This window comes from Lineus longissimus, chromosome 19 (genome assembly GCF_910592395.1).
Source record: "Lineus longissimus chromosome 19, tnLinLong1.2, whole genome shotgun sequence".
In the NCBI taxonomy this organism is placed as follows: domain Eukaryota; kingdom Metazoa; phylum Nemertea; class Pilidiophora; order Heteronemertea; family Lineidae; genus Lineus; species Lineus longissimus.
The window spans coordinates 7607378-7627774 of NC_088326.1; the positions used below are offsets into that span (position 1 = coordinate 7607378).

General features: G+C 41.2%; 1 protein-coding gene and 1 long non-coding RNA gene across 2 annotated transcripts; one reads left to right on the forward strand and one right to left on the reverse strand.

Annotated features, from left to right (window-relative positions):
* The first annotated feature begins 10391 nt into the window (after positions 1-10391).
* Positions 10392-11439, forward strand: LOC135502705 (uncharacterized). The gene is made up of 4 exons (XR_010449814.1): positions 10392-10474; positions 10659-10727; positions 10867-11001; positions 11299-11439. It is a non-coding gene; the product is annotated as an uncharacterized LOC135502705 (long non-coding RNA).
* A 305-nt stretch (positions 11440-11744) lies between these two features.
* On the reverse strand, positions 11745-16072 carry LOC135503141 (putative nuclease HARBI1). The gene is made up of 4 exons (XM_064796526.1): positions 15417-16072; positions 15176-15266; positions 14783-14859; positions 11745-12365 (listed from the first exon to the last, which is right to left on the reverse strand). Exons 1-4 carry the CDS (start codon positions 15891-15893, stop codon positions 11934-11936), a joined length of 1077 nt encoding a protein of 358 aa, XP_064652596.1. The 5' UTR covers positions 15894-16072; the 3' UTR covers positions 11745-11933.
* Positions 16073-20397: the final 4325 nt, after the last annotated feature.

Consider the following 20397-nt stretch of genomic DNA (forward strand, 5'->3'; position numbering starts at 1 on the left):
ATATTGTCTGTCGGTGGGTGATCATTACGTACAAGTCTGAAATTTGGTAAGGCATATGTTTCAGTGTGGTCAGTTTGTTTCAACCGAGAATTTGCAAGTGCAATGACGGATGCTGTTGTGATGGTTTGATTTTTTTAATCTCATCAAAATGATCATACACTGATGTAGCATCATTGAAGACAATGGCAAGTTCTTTTCCCTGGTAGACAGGTGTGTAGCACAAGGAGAGTTTGCTTTTCTGTTTCATTAATCTCATGTACTTTGTCACTTTGGATGATTGCGAAATGGCACTTTCATTGAGGTCAAGGATGTACAGGTCATCGATGGATCGGACTCGACTTAAAGCAACATAATGTGAATGTTTCATTAAATTTGTTGGTGTTGTTTGCAGTACTTGGTTTGTGTTCATGTTAACCACAAGCTTTTTGAATGTGCCCCCTTGTGCAGAGTGGACAGTTCTTGCATTGCTGGGTTTCAAGGGAAATTGACTTCTCATAATGGTATGATGTTTTCCCCATAAGAACTGACGTTTGACAGCAAATATAGGTGTCCATGAGTTGTCGATGTGGTCTGAGTAAAGGGAGCGATTGGTTGCTCTTCTTTGTTGTCCAATCTTTGTTTCTTCGAATTGAACCCATATAATGGACGGATTTTTAACAATGTCCTTAAATTCAATATATTTGACAATGCAGGATGAGCCATTTACTATTCCGTCTTCTATATCGGAGTTAATTGTTGTTGAATATGTGAGGGAAACAGCAATGTTGAGCGTCCTTTGGAGGTTTGCAGAGGCTTTGTACGTGTCTATTGTTTTTAGGCTGTCATATATCTTTTGTTTTTGTTTTTCCGAAACATTTGTTATGAGAACGTCATGAGCATCAATTGTTACTTTTGCGTAGTTGCTTTATCGAAAAGTTTGTTGTTATGAGCATCGACTAATCTATTAAGCAAGAATATGTGAGGAATAGCTTCAGGATAATTTGGATCATTTTGGGTAATCATACGACTTTTTAATTGAGTCAAGTCATCTTGTGTTTGTTTTCCTGTTCTTAATCTATTTAGGATGTTGGCGAATGTCATGTCACCTTGTTGCCTCATTATTTGATCAAGTTCGTACACAAAGAAGTATTCTTGCCAAAAATTACCTGCCAAGTAGGCATTCGGTGCATTTGAATCTTCAAACACATAACTGTCACAACATGGTTGCAGTTGATACATATCACCAATGGCAAGGACATGTATTCCTCCAAATAGGTTCTTGTTGTCTAAAATGTCCGTTAGTCTCTGGTGAATGAAGGAGAACATACCACAGCCAACCATAGATATCTCGTCGATGATAAGAACTTTTAAGTGCCTATATTTAGCTCGTAATGTATTTCGATTTTCTTGTACCAGGGGTATGTAGTCAGCTTTGAAATTCTTTTTGAATGGTATACTAAATGCTGAGTGTATTGTAGAGCCTTCGACAACATATGAGACAAGACCACAATTGATTTTTTAAGCCTTTTAGCAGTTAAATTGTCAATGTTTGACCGCGACGCATCAAAGAACGCGTCAAGTAGTGAAACTGAAATTCGGATATGATATACGGGTTAGTCTTGCGAGTAACTGGTGCGATGGAAATTGGTGATTGACCACGGAAATTTTTTTATAATCGACAAATTAGACAGACTTTGATATTTCCACTGTTTTCAGCCAACTGGCAGAAAAAACTCAAAACACGCCCCCTATTACCCAATTAGCAAAATTCGAAATAAATTTTTTCATCAAATAATTTCTTTATATCTGTAGACTTGCCACAGCAAATATTTTTTCAATACCTCTCCAAATATGTACTTGAGAGTAAAAAACATGCACTCGTCTAATTGATAGGCCTCGACCCTCCAACCTATGAATATTCATTAGTGGTCTTGTCTCATATGCTGCATATCCACTGGGGGCTATTATTTGTATTCGTAGATCCTCTGGATTCTGACCTTCTTCGGAACATAAGTGTCTTAGCATGAATTGATATAGGGCTTTAACGACTTGTGATTTGCCAACTCCTGCGCCGCCTGTTAGGAAAGTACACAGTTGATCATCACTGGTCTTCAATCTTTGTACGATATGTGTGAAGAACTCTCTTTGTTTATGGTTCAAAGTTCGAAGCAAATCTTTGTACTGATCATCTGGCAATCTTTTACCAATTAATTCAACTTCTTGACCAGGTGGACGAACAGAAATACCAATGTCTTGGCCAATGTCATAAGTCTTCTGATTATTTGCACGTTCAGGGTCAAAGAATAAGCATTCGCTACTTTGGATAGTGTCATCAATTTCATCTTGCTCAATGATATCGCCTTCTTCTGCTTGGGCAAATAGCCTCTTGTAACTTGTCAATGTTCTGTTCATACTGTCTTCGTTTGGCTTCAATAGGTGTAGTTGTTTTCAGGTAGTTGTAATGCTGTTCATAGGTTTCAAAATCCCCCAGCAAGTTTTTTTCAGATGTCATCCAAAGGTGAAACGGTAATATTCTCTCCCTATAATAAGCTTCAGAATCGTTGTCTTTATTGAATTTGACATATCTGATGACCTTAGGTTTATTTCTCTTTGTTATCTTCATGCCACTCTTTGTGACGTAGGATTTTACTACACTAAAATCATGGTCCTCATCTCTAATGTGAACATGTTTTGAAGTTGTTTGGTGATCAAGCTCACTGGAATCATCAGAAGGGTAATCATCTAAATTGTCTTGAAAGAGATCATCATCATGTTCAGTTTTTGGATATGTAATGGTGAAGCATGCCACATAATCAGCAAGGCAAAATTTTCGAAGACAAAGTGGTCTTTTAGCATATAGGCCGATGTTTCCAAGAGTCTGTACATCAGTTGATTTTGGTGACAATTTCTCTAATTTGTCTCGGTCTTTTAATATAAATGGACGTTCCTCAGGTGTATTGGTATTTATGAAGACCACATCTCGTGAACAGCGTGTCATTGGCATTTGTATACAAATTTAGTACAAGATATGCTGCCTCTTGTGCTCACGTTTCAACAGAATTGAGAAATTTGTTTCCCATGTGGGGAACAGCTTGTCGGAGTTCCATCTTGTCTGCCTTTGCTTCTTTGGATGCGGTGTCAAGAAGAGCACTCATTCCTTTTTAGGATTTACAGGTGTATGCAATGATGTAGACTGCTACAGCATATCCATCGAGAATGAATTGAATGTCATGGTTAGCTTGCCAGGCACCAAGTAAGTGCTTCATGTATGGATTGATACGGATTTCCGAAGGTTCTCTTTTTAGAAAGACTTTTGGACATTTTAGGGATGAACGAATACTTTTGATGTACTCATCTTCTGACATTTCCAACTGTTGAAGAAATTCATCAAACGTGAGGACGACATCTTTTCCGTCACCCATTTCATTCAAAGTCCCGTTAATTCTGGTGAAATTTGCCTTGTATTTTTTCAAAAGTTCTTCATCGATATCTGGATCAAGTAAGTGGTTCCAGAATTCTTGTCCTTCTCATTGGTGGCATTGGATATCCAAACCTGCACACTGGATGCTTACCTTTTCTGCATGTCTTTGAATGTTTGTGGTATTGCAATGCAAGGAATGGTTTATCAGATTCGCTGACATTTGCCGATACGCTAATTACAGAATCAATGTAGTTCACAACTTCTTCTTCAGAGGCTGAGCCATACTTTGGTGCACCTTCTATCCATAGAGCCATATGTACATGTGGGCTACCTCTATTCTGAAATTCCACCCCAAAAAACTGTCATTAATTTCACCGCCGAGTGGGTAATGTGGTCCTTTCAAAACAATTTTCATGAACTGCTGAAATCTATGATCGAAATATCTAGCACAGGTTACAGGATCAGCACTTAGTAGTCAGCTTCTTGTTTGCCAGTTAAACTGCTCTATTTGTTCATCAGTATATTCTACTTTGTCAATCAACAGGCCTAGTGTCTTAAGGAGTGGTGACCATCTTGTATCAGCAGCTGACAAAGACATGAACAGAGTTGGTATTCCGAGTTGTCGTATCATAGCAAAAACTTCTTTTTTCTTGTTTTCGAGGTAGGGTGGGGAATTCCGTATGGTTCTGAATATATAATAGCCTTCATCCAAGCGAACAATTTTATCTCGCACTTCACTGTTTAACACGTCCTCGGCTGTGTAAGCTTTTCCTTTGGTCTTGCAACGCCGTACAGCTAACTTCACTTTATCAGATATTTGTTTGATTTGTATCTTCTTCAATTTAAAGAAAAGATTAGGAATACTCTGAGAAACTCGGCGATCTACGGATCTCAATTCATATTTGCTGATATCACTATAGTGCACTGGTATGTCATTTTCAGATCGACCATTTCCACAAAATATTGTTGGGAATGAAAGGTATTCTGCATTACTATCTTGAAATATGCTTAGTGGTCTTTGGCCTTCTCCAGGGGCAAATATGTATTCCTGAGGTTGAGCAACTTCCGGAGCATCGAGCATTGTGTCCATGTTGCCAGATGTTCTTTCTGTTTCGTCGACTTCACTGAAATGATCGCTATCATCATCATCAGTGTCATTATCATTAGTTTTATCCTCTGTATTGGAGGCAATATGACTGTCAAAATGAGGTGTACTATTTTGTCTGTTCCTTTTCAGTTGGGATGTGCTTGGCACAGGTGAACAATTTGTTGGGTCAGCACTAAAAAATATGTCTTTGTTGTTTTCAGTGATCATCTCACAATTGACAATACCATCTTTATCCTGTCGCAATGAGTGTGAAGTGCTTGGGCAAGGCTGTGATCCTGCTGTGTTAATGAATTCTGACATGTCTCCAGAGTGTTGCTGCTGTAGGGATTCTTTCCAAATGTTGTGGTCATTGATAATGATATCTTTGTAAAGAGGGCCATTGTCTTTTAACCACTTCAGAGCGTTAAGTACTTTCAGTCCAGGCGCTGAGGGTGTTTTCGTGTGACCGAGAGAGGCCCGAAAAAACTCTTCAAATTATTAAAGTAGAGTATCTGGGTATTCAATTTTACGAGGGTAGAACTTCGTTGCCATGGTCACATTTTTGCAAATGGCGCCTGTTGTTGCCATGGTGACGTTTTTGGAGTCTTTCCCAAGATATTTATTTTGGTCTATCTCCCGAACACCTGGGGCTAAATATGAAAACAAAACGTCGATATATATGTTGTTGGGTTCCCTCTATTCAAATATGCTAATGAGAGTCTCGTTAAAGGTCAAGGTCATTGTGAAAGGTCAAGGTCAAACCAAAAAGTCACCAAAAATTTCACTTCTGTGGCATATAGTTGGCTTTTGATAGTTGTTATTATCATAAAAGATATATACTTTGGCCTATTTTACTTCAGGGGGTAATGAGCTCTCAAAGTAAATTAAATAAAATTATTTTGCCATGGTAACCATACTGTAACAAGCTCGCTTTCAATCAAGCGCATTTTTCGCTCAATCAAAGTTACGTCATTTTTGACACATTTTTCATTCCACCAAAATGTTTATGTATTACTTTATCGATATTCTACATCTTTTTAAGTGATGTTTAACGCTAAATATTTATCTTTTAATATGTGTAGGTCAGTCAATTTCTAGGGTCTGAGTAATTTAAGAGAAATCTAACTTCTGGTGGGGATCCGCTCTTCGGTCGCGTTGGATTGTTTTCAGAAATGTAGATGTGGCATTTGCCAGCATAGTGGTGTATCATGCTTCATTACCGACCACTAAGGAATACAGTCGACAATAATAAACATCATACATAATAGTCGCTTCTTCTCTCATCTGTGACGTCACAACGTCATGACCTAAACGTAGTCACAACAGAGCTTGATACGCAATCTGCCGATGAAGTTCTATTGCCGTGGTTGTTTAATCGACAGAAGGTTGCAATTGCGTTGCGATTGATAGGTCAGTTGTAGCTTTTGTGAGCGACGACAGTCAAGCCAATTATATAAAGGACTGACAACCCGACTGACAATTGGCTTTACTACAGGATTACTTGTTATTAAGTCAGTGACATGGGCTCTGTTGCCAAAATTCTGTCTGCCGAACCACTGAAATGAACAAAATATTTGTAAATTGAATCATATTGTATATTGATTATGTACACAAAGTACTGTGTACATGTACATTGCTATTTTACAGTTACTTAATCTAGTACAATTATATTCTTAATACCTGCAATCATGTACTGTATATAATATTGAAAATAATTATATATTTAAAGACATTGCAATGTAACAACAGGTTCGTATGATATTCATAACTCTGTTCATTTTTATCTTACGACCTCCTAACCTAATGGATTTACAACCACTCCTACTAGTATTATATTATATTTCAACATACAACGAACAGAAGAACATGTACTTAAATATGTGAAGACTTTTAAACACTTTGATTGGCTGCAGTGGATATGATGAGGTCATTTTTGCGAACCAGAGCCAATGCTTATTTGCAATGTACGATAAGAAATGGCTATGAATGAACAGCGCACATTTATAGCAGGACAACAATTATAAGGTCGTGTAGGTAGGTGCAGCAACATCAGCTATTACTCTGCTGTCTCATCTTCTCAAAGTCTACGAACTAACTCATGATGACATGAAAAAGGGCTCGATGACGCTATTGATATCAAAGACAGCGAGATGCATGCAGTAAGTTTAGTTTTGGTATTCAGTATGAATACATACTAGTAAGCTTTGACACTGACTACTCAAATGTTTTGCCCCTACTGCTAAAGAAATGACCGATTTGATTTAGACACTGCTTGCTATTGAAGTTGCACGAACAAAACCTGCTGCAGGCTGTCCCTTCCCCGACGCAGGGACACCTGTCTGTGGAACACCTTTCGCACTTGCATACCACAGTGTGATGATAAGGAATGGGGTTCAAGCCTAATTCTGCCACTAGTGAGTCGTTTCTATGAATAAATCCGTAATGAGTTGGGTCCAAGTAGTCGCTATAAGAGACATCCAAGACAGACATCATTCGGTAAGCAGCATACAACGCCCGTCTGATGTGGAAGGATACGGCATGGCTCGTAGGCGGTAGAGAGGATCTTCGGTTAACTTTGCTCTGAAAGTACTGACGTATCCTTAGATCGTCCATTGTTTTGAATTCGCAACCGTTTTTTATCACTTGAACTAAGTATTCTTCACAGTGTGCCATCTGAGTCTTGGATAGACTAGGCTCCCTTCCGAAGCCTCTGAGATATACTGCTGCATCGGTTTTCAGCGCCATGTACTTTGTGCCCAACTTACTGGTGTAATCACACCCGGTAAGACTATGGATGGCAGGGAGGACCAGACACAATTCTTCACCAACGCAAGCAGCTAGTGTGTGAATAGGGATGTATCGCGTAGAATCACCGACGCCAGCTTTCTGCCAGAGTTCTTTGAGACCATTTTCGCTAAACTGTTTCCAGTAGTACAGCAGTAGGACGGACACGTCCGTGTCTGCCGATAAGACCACAACCCGCCTCGTTCCCTGTTTGACAGCATGCCACGCATGTGCTATTATCCGGTCGTCTGCTTCTTCGATGGGTAGGTTATTTAGTTGCTCCAAAATGCTGATGTTACCGTTGTGTGACTGCCTGCAGGGTAAATCTTCTTCTTTTCTCAAAATGTGGCTAGCGACCACTTGCACATCTGGAAGCAATGTTTTTGCTCTGTCTAAAACACGTTCGTGTAGAAGTGCTTCAAGCTTGTCCTTGTTTGACTTTGAGGGCCAGAAGGTTTCCATTTTTACAGGCATTTTTGTTTCGGAAGCTACATCAGCAAGCTCGATTGGTGTTGCATGCTGCCGTCTCTGCCTTTCCCCATCTTTTATGGACACATCGCTGTCATTGTAGGAATCAAAGACTAAATCTAGTCGCCGTGCGTAGTAAGTTGATGATCTGATGTACCGTATCTGCCCCTCACATAAGTCTCCAAGGCCCGGTTGCTCAATCAGCGTTATGTTAACGTGGCGTTAGCAGCATTTTTCAGCGTTAAATCCTTAACGTGGCGTTTGCTAACTTAGCGTTGAATTTGGGTTGCCCAAAGTCATTTTAACGCCAGCGTTAGCTAACATTGCCTAAATGCTGGCGTTAGTGCGTTGCTAGGGAAATTACCCACAATGCAATCAAGTTCCTCCCAAATTTTCCAAGATGGCAGCCTCAAGTACTGAGAATTTTGTATCCGCACCAAAAATGAAAAAGAAGAGGGAAAGTGGGTCCAACTGGACCCCAGAAGTCACCATTCTACTTGTGGAATTGGTTGAGTTCCAGTTGGAGATGCTTAGGGCAAAGTTTAGTAACGAAGTCAGCAAGAGCCTAAAGATGAATGTCTGGGATGGTATTGCAATGAAGGTGTCAGCCCTGGGAACAACCAGAACTGCAACCAAGGTGAGGGAGAAGTGGAATTCGTTGGTTTCCAAGGCCAAGGAGGTGCATGGGCAGCGTCGACAACACATGGGCAAAACTGGTGGCGGGGCATGTATGGCGCCATTGAATGCCATCACAGAGAAGATCATTGACATATTCAAAGATGACGCTAGCTTCAATGGTGTTGTTGATGGTTTTGAAACAACAATTGGCCAGCCTCAACCCCTGGATATGCCTTGCAAGAAGAGGAAGACAGTTGTTGACCCACATCATCATGGGGTGCAAGCCAGCACATCTGGTATGTGTTCATTATTTTACAACTTTTTTGATAAGTCAACCTTTATTTTGAGCTAGAAAGAAGTTTTCTAGTTCGTCTGCTTGTTTGGGAATCCCCAGCAAATGGGAAACTCCTCCAACTACGTCATTATTGGCACACTGCCAATGTACATCTATACTATAATGCGCGTTGTGGCCGCTAAATAGGAGGCGATTTTTGTTTCAAAATTGGGCCTCGAAAATGCGTCGAATTCTTGCAACTTTTGGTTTCGTAGGTGTGGATCAAAGTAAGAGTGTCACTGAGGGTGTCATACGTCGAATATCTTCGTGGTTTTAGAATAAATAACAACTTTTCAGAGAGCACGTCGACTGGAGAGCTCCGCTCATTGTCAAAAGCATGCACAAACTTCACGCATATTCTCCCTGCCCCATCAGTATTAGCTTCCAGCACGTATGTAGTGCTATACAACCTGGTCCATGGTGCAGGGTATTAGCAGGGAGATTAATGATTAGCCTGTTCTGTTTTAGTTCTATTTGAGAAACACTGACCTGAGTGATAAGGCAAATTCTGCAGAGTGGCCTACCGGAACATGTAGTCAGGGTATCAATAAACAGTTATGCCAGGATGGACAAAATATGTACAGTGGCCAGCGCTTGCTCTTTGTTTTATTCTTTACTGACTGATGTTGTCAGTTTGAAATGCGTTCTGCATCTCTCCATGCGCCTGGCTTTGGTCCGACAGTGGCATTGGGTACGGGAGTGGGTAGGTGATATGCCTAATATGTGAGGGCCTTATTTGGAACAGGACCTGCTGTCACTGGTCTCAACGCATTGTGCAAAATAGCGTACTCCAATCAATCTATTGGGGGTTGCATGTAGATAGCAGCAATAAGTCCCTAAATGCAGTTAATTTCGTGTTTAACCTTTAATAAAACTTCAGTAACGTTAGAAATTTAATGTAGCTCAATCATCGTGCCCATTTAACTAATGTATATTACATTTCAACTTTGCCCGCTCCATGGGTATATGCTAGTGTTCAAAACGCTTGCTTGCCAAATCACACGATACCAAATATACCAACTTGCCACACCAAATATCCTCGTTTCCCCCGTAGAACACTGTTCAAACAAATGATCAACATCTCATAAACATACTAAAAGACAGACTTACTATAATGAACCATCTTTTTTTGTATCATAACTGTGAATAAATACAGATTTCATTTGGCAATTTGTGCAACATTCTCCAGCTTCTGGAAATGCTTGATGCGAACTGAGCATGCTCAGTGGGCACACATAAAATATGAAGTGCCATTTCAGCTAAACTTTTTTACAGTGCAATACAATAATAAACAACTATCAAAGTACAGATAGTATAACACTTAATTAAAAACATACAGAAATACCAGTTTACAATACAGTGAAAATGAAAGCTTATAAAGGGAATAGTCAGCACATTTCACTGACGACTTTTATATAAAAATAGAAGTTTTGAAAATAGCATTATTTAGTATAGAGACTGCTTAATGTCGGTCATGTGGATCTAAAACATCTGAAAAATATTAACTACCCTTTAGAAAAGTTAATCTCTATAAATACTCAACTCTTAATATATTAATAGGTGGACACCTTGCAAAGAAATGAAATCATCTTCAACATGTTCAATTGTTGAAGAAGGAAGAGTCGACTTTTTAAATAGTATTTACAATTTCTACAAAAAAACCCTCTCATTCCAGGAATACCTGCAGCAATTGGAGCAGGGCCAGGGAGAGTTTTCATACCACCACTTAAGCCCAGGAATGAGGAGCAAGTACCAGCCTCTGCCATTGTCATTGCTGAAATAGGTATGATTTAAATTATTGTGTTTTATTGGCAAGTTAGACCAACTGATGCATTCACTGTTTGAATTCTTTGTACTACAGTATCAGACTTTTAAAGTAGTGACAGAATACAAATTTTGATAAAATACCAACTGTTTTAATGCAGACTAAAATCATCGAGCTTGCTAATTTTCTGGTCGAATTTCAGGTCTGCCAACTTCTGGATATCCCAATGACGACATTGAAGAAGTCAAAACAAGCATGACTTATGAATCAGGTAATTGCTACATACACTATACATAGGTTTCATGACATTATTTTTATGACATAAAACAAGCATTCATTTTCGAAATTAATTAACCAAGAATGAATAAAACCTTGTCTCTATTTAAACTTGCCAACTACCTGTATTTCAGATTATTTGGAACTGTGCTCAGCTGGCCCCACACCCCCAAAATGTGTCATGACAATGAAGAAAAAGACTAAGAAGGTGGTACCAGCGAAATCAAAATCCTCCAGGTCAAAAGTGTGATCGGTAGGATCAGCATCAGGTTGGTATAGCTTTGCAAACCTTTACTGACAATATTCTATAGGCTATACTTCTCACTTGATTAATTGCTATGCCTTAATATCTTAGTACTTGGTCAAGGTTCAGGTAATGTCAAGAATAATATAGACTAGTCTTCATTGATTTTTGGTGCTATCAAAGAATGAATTACACATCAAGTAATAATGATAATAATAAATGACTGAATTATAGGTAACAGCCATAGTATCACACAAATGTACTAAATGTTAGACAATGGTATGTGTACCTGATCGAAGATTCATATGTTGTCATTTTTCAGGCTCTAAAGTCAGCAGCCAAGACATTCGCGACCTTCAGTTGAAGGTGTTGCAAGCCACTTTGGAGGCGCAGGTAGCTTTGGCAGAGACCCAAAAGGTGCAACGGGAGGAAGCCAACACCCATATTGCACTGATGAAGGTCAAGATGGACTGCTTACGCGAGAAAATGGAAGAGGAGGCCCTTCACAAATTTGTGAATTTTTAACTTTAAGAACTGCCAGGACTGTGTTAATGTGTAAAATATTAACATGTACATATATTACATTGTACATTACATTGTACATTACAGCATTATTATAAACGAAATTGTACATGTATTTATTATTAATGAAATGGTATAAAGATTCAAGCTGAGCTTGCGTTGATTAAATTGCCAATTACTAACTGGGGCTTAATTGAATTTAATCAGTTTACTCGGATAGCATTTTAAAAAGGGAAACTATAGGCATTGGTTAGGGGGTTAAATTGGTCATCTTCAGGTGACTAATATACACAGCAAGGGCACTTGGTCATGTCAGATTCAGTATGAAGTATGGAATGGTTTTAACATACTGTGAGATATGAGAGACGATATAATTGGCTGCTTCGTCTATTAACTTTATCTTGCCTATACCTAGCTGCTGCCTATAGTTTACCTTTAGAAGTATTTGGTTGCCAGGTAATCCCTGTAAAGTCGTCCATTTTCTGGCCCATCATAATCGTCTCCACCATCACTATCACTGTCGCTATCAATGTCGTTATTCTCAAGATCACTGTTGTCACTCTCGTCCTCTGGGGGCTCCCGTTCTCCCCTCATGACTGCAATATTGTGCAACACTGTGCACGCCGACACAATCTTTACCACACGTTCAGGTTGCATGCGAACTTCGCCATGCAACACATGGAATCGCCGTTTGAGGACACCAAAGGCATGTTCAATGCGAACTCTTGTGCCACAGAGGGACTTGTTAAAGTGCTGCTCACGAGGTGTTGTAGGGTTAGGGTAGGGGGTGATGAGGAATGGCCTGCAAGGATAGCCACTATCTCCTAACATCATCCCGTCCTCTCCTCTTGCCCCTGCGAAATTCGACTGGAAATTATCGGCAAAAGCCGGCAATTTCCACCTAATTCCAAACTATTTTTCCTTGCCAGGAGGCTGGAATTAGCTGGAAATTCCAGAAAATGTCAGGGCTGGAGTTTGGCGGTATTTTGGTAAATGGCAGTGCCAGAAAATGCCAGCTCTGGAAAAAGCTGGCATAACCTGGCATTAGCTGGAACCTGATTTCCAGAGCTGGAATTAGGTGGAAAAATCTGGACCCAGACCTTCCAGCTGATTTACCTATGTCAGGGCTGTCATTTATTGGAAATAGCTGGCATTAGTTGACATTAGCTGGAAATTACAAATTCAGCATGCAACGAGGAATGTCAGGGCTGTCATTTATTGGAAATAGCTGGCATTAGTTGACATTAGCTGGAAATTTGATATTGAGTATGTGACCTGCTCTACGTTTGAATCGATCAGAGCGTGCACACTAATTAACAGGCGTTTTTTGTCCCTCAACAGTGACTATGATTAGAATCGTTGTGATATGCAACAAGAAGATCTCTTGTCGTGGAGTAAAACCAATAATCGCTTGGTTTTGACTTTGCTGATTGCAATCTTGTCACACGCACCTGCGATTATCACCACAGACAGGCAATTTTTCACATGCAAACATGATTGCATGTTGATTTTGCTTGATCCCTGGCCGTGCGATTTCCAATTCTAATTCAATTTTGATGGCATCTGCAATTATAACTGCAAACAAGCAATTTCTGTCACACAGAAATATGATTAAAGGTTGCAGGTTGATTTTGCTTCCAACAGAGGTTGCTGGGATGACCAGTTCTTGTTGCGGGCACCTGAAATTATCTATGCAAACAAGTGATTTATGTCACTTGCAAACATGATTGCTGTGGCATTATCAAGTTTTGAGCATATGCCACTGACCTAATCCCTTAGTTTTCCGACACAATCTTGTCACACTGTTATAATGTAAATATCATTCTTGGTGTGTGTTGAATGGACTTACACGAGCATAAGAGGCCCATCATATAAAACGTAAGATTATTGCTTCACTCAGAGGCTCCTTGCAGACACCTCTGCCAGGCGGACACTTCCCCATTGCAGATGGTTTAAGTTGCCACATGACCTGGGTTGGAGTGCTCGTCAATGCCGACTGGCGTCGCCAGGGCTCAATTCCCGTCCTGGAGGCAGCACGTCATTTACATCTTAGCTAATTGTGATCAGTTGATACGATGACGTCATTGACAATCACTGACAGGAAAATTTTGCCTCTCGTTTAATAATATAGATAGTGCAAAGTATTCACATTGTAATATTAGGCTCGTAAGTTTGAGGATCATGGATTGACCAGATTGGTGTGAATTGCCCCAGGGCCCAATGGAACATATGTGTACCAATTTTAAGTCCAGACTTTACGAAACGTGCCGCGCTAACAATACGGCCGCCACCGACGATGGACGCCACATCATCGCATAGGCTCACAAGGTGAGCCAAATAAAAAAGAAGTGCCGTTTTAACTGGATACCGTGACATCAACATGATGTTAACCACACATAGCACACTCTGTCACTTTGATGTCTGGAGGGCAGGGTTAAAGACGGGGACTGACGTCCAAAATGGATGTCCAAATAACATCACTGCACGGCCTTGAAAAGAACGATGGAGCAAGCCGACTGTTGATTGACTCCATCACTTACATGACATGCATGAGTCATGAGCTGTGGACATCTCCCATGCAAAATCTTACAGTTATGATACCGTCCGGGTCCACGATCATGCATACACTAATACAGGCTTACAGCACATGCACTGATTCAGGCTTCTTCATAGCTAAAAAAACAACCTTAAGGCCTGTCCAGATTACCCTTTTGGCATTCATTTGAATCCTTATGTGTTCCAATTCAATTTGTGTAAACTTTGGATATCTTGATATCGAATTCGGGGTAAAAATCAAGAAATAAGAAGAGCTCCCGCATGATTTCTTTGTTTGACTTGAAAATTCAAACCTACTAGTTCCTGTCTGAGGTGTAATGCATCATGGGATAGGTCAGGTGATAAGACCACATGATAGAATTGCATAACATAATAGCAATTTGCATAATGCCAGCAAATGCCAGCTTTTTCCAACAATTGTCAGAAACATCGAATTTGAAATTTCCAGCTAATTCCAGCTCTGACAATCTCATAGTAAAGTGACAGAGATTTCCAGCGCTGGAACTTTTACGAGAAGTAAAGTTCCAGAAAATGCCAAGAATTTCCACCCCATGGATAAAGTTCCAGTTTTTGTCAGCTTTTGCCAGCTATAACTTTTCGATGAAACTCTCTAAATTCAAAGTGTCAGCTTATTCCAGCCAAGAGCTGGAAATTCCAGCTATTTCCAACAAAATCCACCTAAGGTAAAATTCATTTCGCAGGGGTGGGTTATTCGCTTCCATGTGGACGGAGAGGGCTGAGTTACGGAAAATGTAGCTGTCATGGGTAGCTCCAGGCCACTTTGCCACTATGTTTGTGAACTTTCCTGAAAATTTACACAACAATAAAGATGCTACAGGAATCCTATTTCAAGCGGGAGTCAAAGTGGTTATAACATCACTGACTAGGAGAAAAATTCCCAACATACATTAAAATGCAGATAGTGCCCCCTTTAAACCATTGAATTAATACCAAGTTTGCACCCCCTATATCAGCACTGCATGAAATGCATGACCTTCACCTCGGTCATAAACAAAGATGGCAGCTTCTGTCAAAACTTGTCAGAATTCAGGGTGAAAAATCGTAGTTATTTCATCAATTTCTGCAAGAAATAAAGGTTAGGTATGTTAATAAATACTTACCAGTGTGGTCACAGACTGCCTGGATGTTTAGGCTGTGGTAGCCCTTGCGATTAACGAATGACGCTTCATAGTTTGGGACCCTTCCCTGCTGCTGAGGCTGCTGTGGATCATCATCATGTGGATCTTCCTCTGGCCGTGCTGCATTTGGCATTGGCTGTGCCTGCTATGGTAGCTGCTCTTCATCATCTGCTGGTGGTGGTGGTGGTGGAGGTGGTGGTGCTTCTACTGGCAAGAGTGGCGCATTTGGGCATATAATCCTCACATGGGTGCCGTCTATGCAGCCGAGTACTCTTGGGAAGCCTGAGATGTTGTAGAAACCCATCTGTACTTTACGCCGCTCTTCGACTTGGATTGGCCATTTTATAAATTCATCCCTCCGGCGGTGTAACGCAGCACTTACATCACGCACAGCTCTTGATACTGATCCCTTGTCTACACCAAGGGTGTCTCCTATTGCCTCCAAAAATGCCCCCGAAGCAAAAAAACGCAAGGCAAGGAGCACTTGTATTTCCACTGTGAGGGCCATTGACCTACCACTTGCTCTTTCGAGGTCCTCTCTCACTAAATCACATATAAATTCAATCCCATCCAACTCAAAACGATACCTTTTAAATAGTTTCTTATCATTAAAGCGCTCAAGATGATTAAAAGTGCGATTATATTGTCGAATTGCCTGAATTTGTGGCTGAAGTGGAAAGATTGCAATGTTGGCGGCCATGTTGGATTTGCTGCTAACGCCAGAAATCTCCTAACGCTGGGTTTAACTGAGGCTGAGGAGGTACTTTAAATTTAACGCCAAATTTAACGCCGGTCTTTGCCTAACGCTAATTGAGCAACCCAAAAATATTTAACGCCACGTTAGGTGAGATTTAACGCTGGCGTTAATGCAAACGCTGATTGAGCAACCGGGCCCTGATGTCCTTTTTGGCTTGCCCTTCCGAACGATTCCCATCATGTCAACTATGGCTGTTGTATGATCTCCATCGTCAAAGTTCCTATTCTCTCGATTCTCTGGCAATCGTTTTTCGAGTTCTTGCATCAGAGTGCTTTTGGCAGATTTCTTCATCATCTTGTCCTGATCAAATAGGTAGGAATCTGGTGAGACATCATATTTGAGTAGCTCTTCCATCGACACTCCCCTTGAAACCGCTACCTCTATGGAACGTTGGTAGTGAGCGTCCTTGTCTTTCCTAATATTTGCTTCATCCTGTGCTGTTGGTGCGGTTTTAAAGATCTTTATATTTCTCCGATGAATTGTGCTGGAGAGCTTAACCGTTTTCTTTGTAAATCTCTCATCTCTAAGATTCGCGTACGCCTCAGAACCAATGTTGACAACGTTCAGAATTTCTAGGCGAACCTCATCTGTGGCGATGGCTTTTGTCATGATGTTGTGAAGCCGCCCATCAAGCCTATCTGTCGAAAATGGGTTACCTTGTTTGAGCAAGATTTGAAGGAGTGACTGCACATTTCTCTCCGAGGAGACAGTATCAGCAATGTTTAGCTCATGGTTCAGCATGTCCCCGACAAATGAGCATGTTCCAGCTGACTCTCTATGAAGATTAGAAATCGACAACAACTCGTGGTAAATAAGCTCCCATTTGGCTACAAACGACTTTCTTTTCGTATCTCCAATGATTCCGCCAGCATCTTTCTGCGACCGGTTTATGGTTTGCTCTAGTGCCATGTCCATGCCGACGGAACGAAATTTGCCGGAAAGCCGTTTCACGACGAACCCTCCGTTACAAAATTCCCTGTAGACCTCAGGTGCCTGGTCAGGTAACTGCCTCATGTCCTCCATGTACAGCGAGCACCAACGAAGGTAATTGATAGAGTCAAAAGCAGCGAATAATGGGAGCAGAGTTTGGACTGATGCTAGATGCAGCTCCCAGTTCCCCTCTCGATCTGCTCGTATGAGATTTCGGACCCCTTCATACAACTCTCCAAACGTGTTCCAATAGCGAAATGTCTCATCTTTCTCTGAGGCTTGTTCAAGGATCCGCTGATACTTTGAAAACATGCTTGAGCCACCTTTATTGCTGAAGGCCATCAGAAGTTTCTTACTTTCTTCTACCTTATTGGTCTCTAAACAATGTTTCAAGTCCTGGAGCGCGCGCAGTGTGCCCTGGTGATTGGCGAATCCCTTCACATTCATATATTCTTTGATCTTCAGACGTGTCAAAGCTTCATTCAAGAGCTGGAAACCCTTCATGGATTGGTTATAATGCTTCCCTGACATCACCGACTCGACAACATTCACTCCGAAAACTCCGCTTTCAACAAAGATTTCCTCTGCTCCACTGTTTTTCAGATACTTGCCAATACACCCCAACGCTACCTTGGCCATGTGGAAGGTCCCTAAGCAGATAACTATATTGCCAAACTCGGTTGGTCGAAGAAGCTGAATTTCTCTTGCAATCCTATAGACTCCTTCATCACAAGCAACGGCCATCTTTAATTGTTTCAGATGTTTAAGAATGGCTTGCATATTCTTCATTGCAGTGTATACCGTATCATGTTGGGTCACCGGGTACGGAAGGACTGGTAAAAATCCAACCTTGGTCTTTGGCGTCGAATCATCGGACCACAGAGCATTCGTGCCTGTCCAAGATGGTGTGCACTGGTTTCCTGGGATGATATCTATCACGTTCTGCTCCTCGTCGATGTTGATGCGGGCAAGGGACCAAGCAAAATCCTTATGAGCAGCGGTGGAGATCATTGGTTCATTCACGTACAAATTCGTAGCTACGCTGTAATTATCGGGAAGATTCGGTTTCTTGGCTGGCTTGTCGAAAACTTTCAGCTGCTGACACTTAAGTTCTGACTTGAATGCTCTTTGATCCTGCGCTATGCCGACCTCCGAAGGTCGCGGTTTGCTCTGCCGGACACCTTGATCTTCCTGAAAAAGGACTGTCACGGTATCGTGACAACCACCTTTCCCCGAAAGAGTTGCCTCTTCATGGTCGAAGTTATCGAATGCCGCAGTGGTAAATATCTCTGGATGAAAATTGCTGGGAAGAAGAGCATCTTCTTCATCACTGCCAGCTAGGTAGTTCGCTAATCCTGTCTGTAGGCGCATTGCATCATCATAGCTGGAGCATAGGCCGTACCTATTAAAGGATTTCATCAGTGTTTTACTTTTGCTCGTTTCATGTAATGCCTGACTGTTCATGATATGTAAAGGTGTTCGTTTCTTACCGTTGTGTAATACGTAAAACATAATCTGGCAAAGCGACTTCATTCGGGTAACCTTGCTGTTAAACGGACACTCCTCTTCTTGGTCTGTCGTGTCCATTCTAACTCTCGCCTCGTTATCTTGGAAGTCCTTTGCATTGAAATTGAACAGTGTAGCGAAAAACGTAAGAAGAGGAGAAGGGATTGCCTGGGAACGCCATGCATGTTCCAGGTCAGTACTATCGCAGAACCTGTCATCAAGATCAAAATCAAACTTAAGTAGCGCAGATCTAATCTCAGTTGCACACTGAACAATAAAGTCAATGCTTCGGACTTCCTCTGCAAGTTTAGGGGTGGAGCACACTTTCGCGCTAAACACTAATAGAGATTGAGTAGCTTTGCCAGACTTCGAAAACACAATGTCACTTCCAAATACATCACTTAGCTGCTTTTGAACTTGTTTATTGGTCACCTGACGCATGTGATCCAGTTTCTCATTTATTCAGTCTCTTATGGTGCTTAGTTCATACCCCAATCCTTCCTCAAAACCATCCTTAACCTCCAGCAGTATTTCATTCCACTTTTGGTCAGTGTGGTCGTTATCTTTGTTCTCCTCTGACTTGTCGGCCAGGCGTTCATATAAACGTACGTAGTGTTTCATGCAGGATTTGTGATAGAATATGTCTGCGGCAAAAATTGCTTCCGCATCCTGCAAGTCGCATATTCGTAAATAAACGTTATCTTGCAAAAGGGCGGCACATTTCAGAAATTTTTCAGCGCAGTCCCTTTCCGAAATACGCGATTTGCGGATTTCCCCTCCATGCTTGATCTTTCCACATATAATGCAATTTCTGTTGCGGTCTTTGTCTTCCCAGCTCTTTGATGCTCTCGGAGTTAAACCACCGCGTTTGGAGTATCGCGCTGTGGTGTCTGATTCTGAATCATTGGACAGTGTAGATTTGGCTGGTGATTTCTTCATTCTATAGCGTTTGTAGCAGTCATTGTTCATGTGGTAAAGAAATGTGTCTTCATCGCTGATCATCTTTAGGCGTTTCGAGACAATATCATCCCTTTCAGTAGCTGTTTCACGTATCCTTTTGCATCCATTCGAAGTGCCCGATAACTTGACTGTCGAACATTTTTGGCAGAGAATGCAGCTCCTCTGGTCAAAAGGTATCGGCTCCCTTTCCGAAAAGGATAACTCAAGTGTTTTCATCGTTAAAATTTAAAGCGCCTGAAATGCAAGAATAAAGGTAGCTTTACATAATTGTATTTTCATACATAATTACATAGTACTTAGATTGAGTACGCATTGATACTTGTAGGAAGCTGGCCTTTCATTTGCTTTTGAAAAGAGGCCCTACCAATAATATTAATTTCATCTTAAGGTAGCTTTCAGGAGTTAGAAGTGTGTTCATGCGCCTTACTACCCCTAACCGTAGTTCCTAAAAAATTGTGGATTCCCTGTTGCTCACGTTATCTATCACTGAACGAACACCTGCACGAGTTGGGACATGCCGTGAAGACTTCCTGAAACCTCTAGCACCGTTCAATAGATTGGTGTATTTCATAAACGCATTTTCGTCATAATGGCTGCGTAGGCGTTCGTTCGTTCGTTCGTGAATTCCTCCCGCTAGAATCGAGAAACCCTTATAAAAGGTCGTTGTATTTACAGTCTCTGGCGATATATAGTCTGTGGCATATTAAGTTGCATAGCGAGTTGGCCCTGTCAGTGTTTGATTTTAATGAGATTATAGGAGTATTTCGAATTGAGCTTGTGTTAATATTTTTGGTGTTGCCATTCAGTGTGTGTATAGTGTAATAGGTCAGTACATCCATCCTGTATCCCCAGCCGTTCAAAATCGCATAGCACAACTCTGTCTTCGTCTGAGGAGGGGGTAGTCCGTCTCCTTGGTATAGACTGCATAGTGTCGAGATCAGATTCCCTCGATCCTTCTCAAGAGATGGGCATGTGACTAGAAAGTGTGGGGCATCTTCCTCTTCCGAGCGACATAATGGGCATTGGGGATCAACCTCTTGCTTGTTGAAGC

Excerpts from the sequence above, each read along its gene's own strand:
- LOC135503141 (XM_064796526.1), bottom strand. The coding sequence starts at position 15,893 with ATGGCCGCCAACATTGCAATCTTTCCACTTCAGCCACAAATTCAGGCA. Across the intron at positions 15,267-15,416 it reads TGAGGATTATATGCCCAAAT|CAGCAGGGAAGGGTCCCAAA; the intron begins GCGCCACTCTTG and ends CAGCAGCCTCAG. Across the intron at positions 14,860-15,175 it reads GGCAGTCTGTGACCACACTG|GAAAGTTCACAAACATAGTG; the intron begins GTAAGTATTTAT and ends GTAAATTTTCAG.